The sequence below is a fragment of the Nothobranchius furzeri genome, chromosome 5, assembly GCF_043380555.1.
Source record: "Nothobranchius furzeri strain GRZ-AD chromosome 5, NfurGRZ-RIMD1, whole genome shotgun sequence".
Taxonomy (NCBI): domain Eukaryota; kingdom Metazoa; phylum Chordata; class Actinopteri; order Cyprinodontiformes; family Nothobranchiidae; genus Nothobranchius; species Nothobranchius furzeri.
Genome location: NC_091745.1, coordinates 36,801,025 through 36,813,127, shown reverse-complemented (window position 1 = coordinate 36,813,127; position 12,103 = coordinate 36,801,025). Strand labels below are relative to the sequence as shown.

Below are 12,103 nucleotides of genomic sequence, written 5' to 3'. Positions count from 1 at the left end.
ACCCCGTCAGCGACCTTTGCCTTTCAGTGCATGAAGCTGGTCACAATAAAATCTGAGTTTAGGCTGCAGATTAGGAGGTGTCAAGCTGTTTGGTTTACACGTCATTCCCTCACACATCATTCAGTAAAACAAAAGTCATTTGGACATTTGTTTATCTTTGTTCCTCTTCATCACGCTGCAGCAGCCTGACGAGCCAAACTTACATGTCATCCTGAAGTCTGAAAAGGTGTGGATGACTTCCTGTCTTTTCCAAAAGGGAGTTTTTCAGACATGGAAAGTCTAAACAGCATGTTAAAGTGCATGCTAACACCCTCATGCTCTGAGAAACTGAGTTCTGATGTTTCAGTGGATGGATGCTTGTGCGAAGCTAAAGCGGAGCTGTTGATTATTGTTCATTACAGACATTTTAGGATTTCTTCCTCTCATATCTCCTCCACCTCCTCCTCCCCCTCCTCTCAGTTTGTCATCCGCCTCCCACGCGGCCCCCTGCTAGACTTCTACTCCAAACGCAGCTGAGGGGCCGTCTCAACGCCGCGGAAACCCCACACAGGTGTGAATGTGACCCACAGAGAGCGCGCCCACCTAGCCCATCTACCCTTCATCCTCTAGCTTTCTTTTCTGCTCCCTCCTGCTTTTGCCTCCTCTGCAACTCCGCTCCAGCATTCTTCATCCTCCATCCTCTGCTCCACTCCAGAAGCTGCCCCCCCTGCTTTCTTCTTTTGAACAAGACTCTGGTTCTTTGTTGCTCACTACTGAACATTCCTTCTGGTTTCTCAGAACCATTTTTCATGTCTAGATCAGGACTGAACATCATGTTTGAACATTCTCTGTGATGGATTTAGTGTTTCTGCTATGGGACCACATAACCTGTTGGGTACATCTAACTGTCACCAGTCTTGACTGATCACTGTGACTTTTTTATCCTGAAAATACAAAAAGCACACGCTACAAATAAGCAGTCTTGTTGTTTCTGGGAGATTTGTTGGTAGCATTTGTCACGGTAAAGATTTTAACTCGATGAGAAACCTTCAGGCAGCTCAGTTGTGATACTTTTAACCCTTCACTAGTTTCAGGAGAGGAAATCTGTGGCATCTGCAGGAAATGTCTTGTTGCATGACTCTTTGACAATCAGTTTAAACCAAAAGTAAATAAAAGACATTCCATATGTTGGTTAAGTGATGTTTTTCTTCATTTTGTTACTCATACTTCAGTAGTTTAATGTGGTGTTTGAGTGCATGGCTGTACGAGCTCATGTGTGCTCTCTGCTTTTTCATTTTTATTGCCTGAGCTGCTCTGAAACATTCAGCCCAGCTAAGCCTCCTGGTAGATTTTAGGAATGGAAGCTATGAAGTTATTTTTATGTAGTAATTAAAAAGGATCATTCAGATAAATTGGTAAAACTGTGAACAGTTTATTCTGTTCTGACCGGACTGACGTGCTAATGGCTAGTCTGAACAGGGTCAAAACCAAAGTGGATTTCTAATGTCTCAAAACTTACTGCAATGTCAATATTTCACATCAGTTCACTCAAATTCTCCATTACGAACTTTTAAATGAACCATCAGTTGTTCCGGCAGAAAAAAAGTTCTCCACAGACCGAAGCGCTACAACTAGCTGCTGCTGCTATTAGCAGCACTAGCAAATAATCATTAAATTATGTAACAATATATTCTGTGTGCAAGATAATAAAGCTAGCCCTGCTCTAGCTTTGGTTCCTGTTTAACTGCTCCAAGCCAAGAGCGCATGATTAGTGCACCTAGAGGGGAAAATGTCTGAAGCAGCTGTTTATACAACAGCAATTAAGACTGACGTCGTTTCAAGTCAGTATGGCTTAGTTCAGACTAGCCGTTAGCTCATCAATCAAGTCAAAATTAAACTTTTGAGAAACTGAGGTTGTTTAGTGACCTATCCACATTAAATATGTTGTTTATAATATTTAATCAAAACCTTGTTTCTAATTATTTAAACTGCACTGGTACAGTTCTCACACACACACACACACTCACTCACACGTAAATTCCCTTCTCACCCTCCGCGGTGGTCTCCTGGGAGCTTGAGGGATCTGTGCGGTATCCCAGCTGTTTCTAGATGTCTGATGTTTTTCCCGGGATCTGACCAACCACAATGGCTGTCCTCTGTTGTTTGTCGACCACCACAATGTCCAGTTGGTTCTCCATCACCATTTTGTCAGTCTGGAGCTGAACGTCCCACCGGAGCTTGGCTCTCTTGTTCTCAACCACCTGAGGGGGAGTTACCCACTTTGACCTTGGGGCTTCCAGTCCGTACTCTGCACAGATGTTTCTACACGATGCCAGCCACTTGGTTGTGGCGTTCCATGTATGTTTTCCCTGCCAGCATCTTACACCCTGCAGTTCTAGTGGATTGTCTCAGGGGCCTACAGATGTTGACCTCTGTTGCTCTGGTGTTCAGGGCCTGTTCCTGTGCAGCCATGAAGAGTGCCTCTGTGCTGTCCTTCAGACCAGCTCTTTCTAACCATTGGTAGGATTTCTAGATATCAGCCGCTTCAGTTATCTGTCTGTGGGACATCTCATGTAGGGGCTAGTCCTCCCATGATGGTATTTCCAGCATCTCCTCCTCTATTCACCATTGTCTGAGACATTCACTGAGCACGTCATCTGTTGGGGCCTTGTCCTTGATGTACTTATGGATCTTGGAGGTTTCATCCTGGACAGTGGCTCTCACACTCACTAGTCCTCGGCCTCCCTCCTTACGGCGAGTGTACAGTCTCAGGGTGCTGCACGTGGATGAGATGCAGAGCTAAGATGCTGCACAGAACCCTCAAGCACGCAAGCCTCTGGTAGAGGACCCGAGCTTGAAGGATGAGACCACCCGCGTAGAGTGAGATAGGAATTTTTATATTAGGGTGAAGGGCTTTAGCTGAGTTGGTACTGAATGACCCATAATCATCATTACTAACACAATCCATGTTCACCTTTCTCCTGGTCAGGACACCTACAGACGTGTGTTTTCATTTCAGTTCAGTTTATTTATATAGATGAAAATGGCAGCAGGTGTCGTCTCAAGTCCCTTCACAAAGTAAATTATCAGTGCATTGAGGTCAGCTCATTTGCCAATTAGTTAAGTTTCCTGTAAAGAATCCCAGCAGATTGCATCGAGTCACTGACTTGTTGTGTCAGTGACTTTACAGCAGTCCCCACACTAAGCAACAGGGTATCCGCGGGTCCTTAAAAAGTCTCAAATTAGCTTTTCCAAATTTAAGGCCTTAAAAATCCTTAAAAATGACAAATAATCCTTAAAAACAGTTTCCAAAGGTCTTAAATTACCAAAGACCCAATAAACAATTTTTTTTTTATTTCTATAAAATTTTCATGAATTTCTAGTTAGTGTTCAGCATTTTTTGTGTACGATGTTGACGTAAGCGGAACCGTACACATTCAGTTGGTTGTGAAAGGGGGCTATTTGTAGATGAGCACATTAGCTGGTTAAGCTAGTGGGAGCTTGCGCCATGGGGAAGTGCAAGTTTAATGGTAACTGGATGGCTAATCCCACGTTCACGACATGGTTAGCACCGGTTCCAGGCAATAGCTGGAAAATATTGCTTGAATTAAATTTTAAAAATAGCTTAAATTTGATCAAAGTGGCCATGAAAAGGTATTAAAAAGTCAAATTTGGCTCCCTTAAACCTGTAGATACCCTGTAAGCAAGCATGTAGTGACAGTTGGGAGGAAAACTCCCCTTTAACAGGAAGAAACCTCCAAGCCCCCTGGCATCTGCTGCAACTCACTGAGGATTTGAGAAGAAAGAGCAGACACACACACACACACACGCACGCACGCACGCACGCACACACACACACACACACACACACACACACACACACACACACTGAAGCTGTACCTGATTACATACAAAACCATTCTTCATTGTTGTCATCTCATTGGTCATGAGAACTCTTTGAACGGCATGCCACCATTTTTACAGTTCATGCTGTCAGGTGTTCAGACTGTTGTGCCTGCTCGTGACCACATGGTGACTGTGTTTGTCTTTCTTTTAGAGTGTGTGCATTAGTCCGCTTTGCAAAAGTTCAGAGACTAAAGCTTCTCACGAGGGAACCAGCAGTAATCTGGGTTTTTCAGACCCGCCCAGTCCCACCGTGAGCCACGAGAGTGAGCCTGAAAGCGTTGAAGCTCTCAGCGCACCCGAGGAGGCGGAGGAGGAGTCGCGCAGTCATGAGGAGGTTGTAGTGTTTGAGACGCTCTCTGTGCCAGTCGTAGAGGTGGCCCAACTCGTTCCTTCCTTCGAATCCTTCTGCAAAGCTTTAGATGAAATCCAGGAGGAGGAAGCGTTGTGTCCTGGAGCATCGGAGCACTCTGGCAGAATAGTCGGATCTTCGCCGGCTTCGTATTTCCGGAGCAATGGTCCACAGGTCATACGCTGCTTCCAGGTAGTCTCCTGAACCCCACTCGGGGTGGGGAGGAGGACGCTCTTTCTTTCTCTGCTCGGGCATCAGATGTTACACTTGCTCACTCCTTTGCATGATAAATACGCATGAAAATCTGTAAACCTATCCTGGTGAATTCCTGGGAATGAGCTGAGAATCCTTTCCCAGTTGAGCTGAGTATGCTGCAGAGGTGTTGCACAGTGGTGTGGGTGACGGGTTCCTGTAGCAGTAACACACCAAAAGGAGCCTAATTTGTGACTTCCGGTTTCTTTTCTAATGCTTGCCATCGAGAAAGGATGGAATGCGGTTATGTGCTGAAAATAATCCAAACTAATCTGGGCTGGTGGTGGAAATCATTGGGAGAATGCATGCCGCTCATGGGACTATGCTCCCATTCACAGCCCCCTCTGGTGCAGACCCAGACTGTCACCATCACAGCTGTTTCCAACTCCCTGTCCAGCGACATCTCCACCACAGAGGTCCCTATCATCCCAACCAAGACCTTCACCTATGAGTCTTCTAAGGTAGGGGCTCCAGCACAGGCTCCACCCAGATTTGTCCTTCCTACTGGAGGTCAGGTTGGCTGTCACGAGTTGATGATCTGACCTGAAGCTGTTCTGAGGGGCTCCACTTCTTCTCCACGAGAAGGCCAGACTCACATTTATTTTAAGAAGTAATCACTGTCCTTTCTTTCTGTTTGTCTCAGGTGACCGATGAAGGAACAGACGAGGACAAAGATAGCTCAGTGCTGTCCAGTTCTAAGTCCATTACCTCCGAATCAACCAGCGGCACCACCGTCACCACCACCCAGATCTCAAAGGTCAGCAGTGTGGGTGGAGTTCCCAGAGTTTCCCCGGTTTGTTTTGTTTTGAGTCTAAGATTTTGTTTCTGTGCAGATCGTGAAAACTGGATCCACCGAGACTCGTGTGGAGAAGAGAATCGTCATAACTGCAGACTCTGACGTTGACCAAGATACGGTACGGATTCATAGTTCTAGACCAGGCATGTCCAAAGTGCGGCTCGGGCCATTTGTGGCCCTCAGAGTGTGGCCCCGATTGCACTTTAGGGATGGTCTCTCAGCAGTCTGTTGGAGATGGACACACTTGATAAGATTCTTATTAATGTTCTCATTTATAGGCCAATTTTAGGAGTGCAAATAAAGAAATCACCATTAAATGAAAATAATCACATTTAATGGCTTGCGAGGACTTTTAAAGCTGCCATAGCAAATCTGCTAACAAGCTAGGTCACGAACGCTTAGCCCTCCCCTCGCGTCCACAGGAAATGGAAACCCACATTGCCGGAGGAAACGGGAGAGCGCTAAACACCAGTTGCCATTTTCTAGGTTTAAACGCCCTATGTTGACTTCAAATGGTGTTTTTCGTTTGGGACTCTGGTAGTTTGTCCTAAAGTAGCAGCCGGCTATTTCTCCTTCTCTGATACTAGTGAGCGGAGAACTTCTCACCCCAGAGGAGTTCTGTTGCTAAATATGTGACTGACGCGAGTGTAATGAGTGGAGGATGCAGGGAGGTGCACAGATGTGGCGGTTTGGTGAGACCAACAAATGGATAGTCCAACGGTTGCCTTCAGTCGGAAACACGTTATTGGCGGAGACCATTTTTAGACAAATACGAGAGAAAAACTTTAATATATATATATTTATCTACACAATATCTTTATAGCTTTAATGTGAACTTTATTAAGAGGCATGAAATTTTTTTAAGTTAATTTGCTTTCCACATTTGCCATTGCAGCTTTATCTAGAAGATTTAGCCTCTCACATTAAAACGTGTGTGTGTGTGTTTTGCAGGAGAAGCACGGTGGAGCATCAGCATTGTAACGCAGTCCTCCCTTGTTTCTCGGACTCGTCACATCCTCCTTAGACCACAGCGATCGACACACAGGGACCACTTCTACCTGCGCACAAGATCTCAGAAATTTGCCCCTAAAATGACTCCATAGATTCTCGTTGTTTCAGTTGTGGCTGCTAGTTGGTAGGGCTGCACGTCACTGATCCAATTTCATCCTGGTGTTTTTCGCGCCGACACGTTTTTGGTTTAAAAACCAGCCTTTTTTCATTTGAGTGACATTTGCTTTAAAATGCTTTTATTTTCTTAGTGGTTTTTACTCGTTGATTTACTTAAAATATTTAGTTCAGGAACTATTATTAGCTTTTATTCCCTTGGTGCTACTAGGGAAACGTTAAGACATTCACGTAAACTCTGTTATTTACGTATTTATTCAATTCAGGAAAGACTTAAAAATGAAGAGACATACCTCGCATTAATACAAAGATATTGTGTTTAAATTTGGACAGTTTTCTTAGGGTTTGTTTACTGCTCAGGTACAAAAATAATCTAATCCTAAATGGTTGCTCAAGGAACCAGCAGCCTAAACATTCTTGTAAAGTTTGAAAGGAAAATTGATCTATTTTGAAATAGTTCTCTATTTTATAAAAGTATGCTTTTATAGTATTTGTAAAAAATAATCAAGGTTTTTAAGTTGTTCATATCTCAATGAAATGTTTGCTGAATTTTGACGGATCTCTTTAATGATCCGGTTTGCCTGAAACCCTGAATCATTCTTACTCGTTTCCTCGTGTAGTCCACCAAGTTTCTCACACTTCTCACTCTTTATAGACGAGTGCTGCCCTCACGTCCGTCTGTTCACCATCATCCACGCTGAGAAAGGAAATGTTGAATTTACATAGTTTTACTAAAGTTGGTGGCTTAAGTGTAAAGAGTGATAGTATACATTATTGAGTGTTTGTTATGTTAAAAGTTAATGAACTCTTTACATTTAAGCAGCCAGGTTTGAAACCAGCTGGTCAAGTAAATTCAACTGTTCAGTTCTTACAGTGTAGAGGACTTCTAACAGGTTTTGGTTGAAGTTGAGCTAGTTTTGGTCTGCTAATCTCAGGTTTTGATGTTTGTTTGTGTAAAACTACAGACCTCCGTGTGATTATATGAGGTTTAAACACATTTCAGTTGTATCCATGTTCAGTCAGGTGAGGTCAATAAATCGTCACATTAACCACGTGTGGAAGAGATGGAGGCTCGAGTAAATGTGGCTTTTTCCTCACTGGAGCAGTTTTGTGTGACGTGTAATACTTGTCGTTGTGCTACACAGTAAATTATTTGTAAAGTCAGACCCGTGTGTGATTTTAATGTACTGTGGTGTTTTAACACGAGCTGCAGCGCTTCAGCTAGACACGTCCAATGTTTATTATCAACCACGTTTGTAAAGCGTTCTTCGTCCGCGTAGCTCGCTCTCACTCGCCGTGTTTTCTGTAGAGGAAAGTATGAAGAATCTTTTAGATCAGTTTTTAGAATGTTTTTGATTTTCTCCTTAAAACCCATACTCGTTTGTAGCTTCATGGACAAAATCCACAAACTTTTCTCCAGGATGGATAAGTAGTTTTTAGACAAATAAACTTTTGTTGCATTGTGCATTATCCTCATCTTTTTATGAAAAAATAAAAGATATGCATTAATTTGCTTTTTGTTGGACTGTCTGTGAATCATGTATTTCTGAGTGAATTGTGATGGTGGACTTTAGGTAGATTTATCCCACAACACTTTAACTTGCTCAAGTCTAAATCATCCTACGTTTTAAGCAAAAGCCGTTTCAAACGAGCGCCGTTCTTGAGCCGACACCATCTTTGTTGCTTTTCTCCACACAGCTCGTGTTCAGTCCTCCAAATTAACGTATAGCGCCGGGATTGGCCAAACGCAAAACTGTTGGGGCCAACGGCAGACCTGCTGAGGTTAGTGGTGCGTGACTAGACCGACCTGCAGAGCAAATTCTTTTTGCTATGGTTGGTCCCGATTTCTAGGCTAATGTAATGATGTAGTTCTAACAGTTTTATGTTCAGATTTTTACTCATTTGTTTATTTTGGACCTATTCAGAGGAACACAAATAAAAAAATGGTCATTTATTGTTTGTGGCCTGCGATTACTTTGGCCCTCGTCTTTAAAAGTTCAGACTTCAGTGAATTAACAGGGCATAACGATGCTTGTGCAGGTTTAGTCATCTAGTACACTTAAAGTACTTTGATGTAGCACTAATTTGTAGCTTTCTAAAATCAATGATTAAAGAGCGTTCTGCTGGCACTAGTTTGTGTGCACCTATGGTATCAATCAACGATCAACGTTTAAAGTCTCAGTCACTGATCAGGGAAATTGTCCGGAAACCATGCTGCAGCTGGAAGAATTTATTTTTGTACCATTCATCAAAATAAAATAAAAAAATGCACCGACATCTTCTCAGAAAGAAAAGTTGGGAGTTCCACAAGAAGAAAGAGCAACTTTGACAACTGGGACCTGAATTCTAGTTCCAAAAGTATCAGCACAGGTGGGTCTGGGCAGCTGTACAAACATTTACTGGGGATATATAGTGTGCTGCTGTAAACAAGGTCCATGAGTGTGCAGTCTTCTCAAAGTAGAGTTTTAGCGAATCGTCTTGACCGGGCTTTTGAAGGTTGATGCGGCCTGAAGCTGGAGTTGGTAAGCCATCGGGTGAATTTTGAAACCATAGAGCCTGAAAAAGAACAAACATGATTCTCAGTACAAAGAAAAGTGCTTTTCTGTGATGGAAACTTTTCTAATGATTGAACTTGTTCCAGAGGGCTAGCTAGGTTTCAGTCCAAAGCAAACCGTGAATGAATGAGAAGACTTCACCTGCAGTAGAAAGCAGTCAGAAGGATCTCCGTTAGAATAATCTGGGAAACGAGTCAAGTTAGCCACTCGCCAGAGAAGGAGCCGTTAAAGGACGTCCTCAAACTCCTTAAATATTTAATAGCTGTTAGAAAATACTTTTGTTGGACTGCATATGAACAGCAGTTAGTTTAAGATCTTCATAAAACTTTTCTCTCATTTTTCACACTGAGATCATTCTGACTTCAATCTCCTGCAGCTGGAATACCGACTAACCCAACCCGTCGCCTTAAACGAGGAATCGTCTTCTACAGCCAGCCAGAACTAGACCCAAAGCACTCGAGAAGTAGGAGGAATACCATCCGAACCAACCTTGGCACAAACTGGTTGGCTGGTCGCTTCGACCGATACTCGGGGTGAACCATGAACAGCATGTGAGGGAACCCCGTGCCGAAGTAGGCTCCATCTGTGTGGTGGTGTCTGGAGGACTTGGGGGTGTAAACATCCATACACTTAGGGCAATAAAGCTTCACCATGGCTTCCCCAGGGATGTCTGACAGGCCTACATGAGTCAGCAGCAGAAAAGATTCATTTTATTCTGTTACAGTGAGGAAGGGCCGGAAAATGTGCTGCTTGAAAACCGTTCCTTACCAATAGGAAGCATCGGCTGATTTTCACAATAAACTCTGGGGCAATAACCAAAATCTCCCTGCTGATATTTTTCCAACTGTTAAAGAAATTCAGAGGTCAGTTCTTCTGATGTATGGGTATAACATGTGAGACTGTTAGCCTGCATACCATCTGTGCAATGCCTCTGTTTGTGAGGATGTAGCGTGCGTGTATAAGACCGTAAAGCATCTCTGCAGCCTGCTCAATCAAATCGCTCTGGTTCTGGTTATCTTCAAGCTCTTCATCTGTAATAAATGATTAAGACAATTAAATTAACCATCTCCAACTCGCCTCCCTTCATGAGAATGTCCACTTCAACAGCCTCACCTGGTTCCAGGTCGAGGATCATATCCAAAGCCTGGCGATAGTGAGGCACCTGCTCATTCAGACCGGTCAGGTTAAACTTGTCCTGTATGTAGTCTTCATCCACCTGCAACACAGAAACAAATTCATAATTAAATGTAGTTAATGGCAATAATTACTGTTGCCACAGCAGCACAATGCTACAACACGGTGATGTAAAAGCACAGAGAGGGACATTAAAGGTGTGGTTCACTCATTTAATCAACACACTCACAGTGGTCTCTCTAAGTCGTGCTCAGGAGGAAAAGCCCTGCTGCACCAGAAGCCAGATCAGAATGGAGCTTCAGACGGCTTCAACCCAGCCCCACCCCAGCCAGATATCTACTCCCATCCCTGCATTTGCACAACTTCCAGAATATGTAAGACATGAGACATCCAGGTAAGGTTGGGTCCTCCCCGTGATGGGACAGAGTTGTTGTTATTTCAGAGGCGCCAAGGTCCACCTGAGACCCCTGAGCCTGGACCATGCACTGCCGCTTGTTCCTGCCTTCTTCCCGGCAGCTTAGGAGTCAGGACCCCATCCCCGAGTCTTTAACATTTCATCCTTTAGCCAGAAAGCAGTCTTCCAGATAAAAATATGTTTTAAAACATTTTTATGTTCAAGTATTTTTAATAAGCCAGAAAATAAACTAGAAGAAACAAGTGGATGGCAGAGCTCCATAGCACAATGCTCATCCAAAAGGGTTTAGTACCCAACAAACCAGATAAACTTGATACTATCGGGTATGAAGATCATGACTGCTTTTCATCAGTGAATCTCTGCGTTTCGTTTTGCTTCTTTCTGTCAGATCAGTGCTATTATGTATGTGCCCGTGTGTTTCTCAGCTTATGAACCACAAATACGGTAATTTCTCTCATGAGAAAACAGTAACGTACCTCACAGAAGTATTCATTTCCTCTGAGTCCACAGAACCAGGAGATCCATGACACCTCCTCTGAGCTGCTCATCCTCCTGTAGAACAGCAGTTGCACCAAACCAGTTAACGTCCGCGCTAAAGAGTGATAGCATAGTCAGATCAAGCAATAACCTACAAATCAGAAACTAAGCTAGTTGACAAAATTGAGAAACTTTGATTTTATAATTATTTACTTGAGGTTTCCCCTTTAAAAGTGCTACCTTCGTTAGCTTGTCGTGTACACGCTAGCATGTCAGCCATCACGTTACCGTAGCGTTAGAACTACTTTGACATATTTTCATTGTACGTGAGATTTTCTAACGTCAACAAAAACGAATTATTACTCACTCTTTCCATTAATAAAAATTAATTATCAACTTACAAGCTTGCTAGTTTGTCCTCACGAGAAATGTACAAGCTTCCGTTATTGTGCCGGAAATTACGTTCCCACCGGAGGTCGTTAGCATTGGTTTTCAAAATAAAGTTCCTAGTTAACAAGGTAGTAGCGTAGTGTAATTTTAGTACACCACCTAGCCTGGCAAGCTAGACTAAATAAATATATGATTTAAAAATTTTGTAAAGCAAGAATTTGGTCTAGTTAACTAGGCTATGTATTACCCAGAGTCAGGTAGAGTAGCCAAAAATTGTACTCAAGTAAGAAATGCAGTACTTTAAAATAATACTACTCAAGTAAAAGTGAAAAGTAGTCATCCAAGAAATTACTCAAGTAAGAGTAAAAAAGTAGTTGGTGAAAAGAATACTCACTGAGTATTGAGTACAAGTACTGGTTGTAACGTCTGATTTATTTTACTCACACAGCACACACACAATATATATATCAAAATAGGGCAAAAGCCATTCAAATGTCAAGCCTTCACTCAGTGAAGCCCTGGTGAAACTTCAGCAGCAGTTGGCTCTCAAGGTTCTGGCTGTGAAGACGTGACCATTAAGCAGTTAGCAGGAGTCCCGCTTGACTGAAAAGTCTCTCACACGCTGCAGATGCAGGGACAGCTGTATTGACTTTGATTGCCAGATTCTTGATGTGAGGAAAGCCAACCAATAGATCCATACCTCCAGTGGATGGATATGAAAGGTA

General features: G+C 43.1%; 2 protein-coding genes across 20 annotated transcripts in view; one reads left to right on the top strand and one right to left on the bottom strand.

Moving 5' to 3' along the window:
- LOC107378670 (uncharacterized) overlaps positions 1–7,916 on the top strand; it is a 41,245-nt gene extending 33,329 nt beyond the window's left edge. For 15 of the 18 annotated variants that reach the window (XM_015948997.3, XM_054740337.2, XM_070551743.1 and 12 more), the window contains 5 exons: positions 4,037–4,426; positions 4,825–4,947; positions 5,130–5,243; positions 5,320–5,400; positions 6,234–7,916. In XM_015948997.3, the coding sequence (XP_015804483.3) occupies positions 4,037–4,426; positions 4,825–4,947; positions 5,130–5,243; positions 5,320–5,400; positions 6,234–6,263 (738 nt within the window). In that variant the 3' untranslated portion in view covers positions 6,264–7,916. Of the gene's footprint in view, positions 1–459; positions 1,930–4,036; positions 4,427–4,824; positions 4,948–5,129; positions 5,244–5,319; positions 5,401–6,233 lie in introns of those variants that run through there. The other 3 variants (XM_070551747.1, XM_070551748.1, XM_070551749.1) reach the window with 3 other exon arrangements.
- A 706-nt stretch (positions 7,917–8,622) lies between these two features.
- On the bottom strand, positions 8,623–11,480 carry LOC107378672 (casein kinase II subunit beta). 2 transcript variants are annotated; one of them, XM_015949010.3, is made up of 7 exons: positions 11,390–11,480; positions 10,988–11,063; positions 10,076–10,178; positions 9,878–9,993; positions 9,731–9,806; positions 9,452–9,641; positions 8,623–8,963 (listed from the first exon to the last, which is right to left on the bottom strand). In XM_015949010.3, exons 2-7 carry the CDS (start codon positions 11,057–11,059, stop codon positions 8,873–8,875), a joined length of 648 nt encoding a protein of 215 aa, XP_015804496.1. In that variant the 5' UTR covers positions 11,060–11,063; positions 11,390–11,480; the 3' UTR covers positions 8,623–8,872. The 2 variants fall into 2 exon arrangements, with proteins under 2 accessions (XP_015804496.1, XP_015804497.1); XM_015949011.3 differs by having other exon boundaries at positions 10,988–11,103; positions 11,390–11,468.
- Positions 11,481–12,103: the final 623 nt, after the last annotated feature.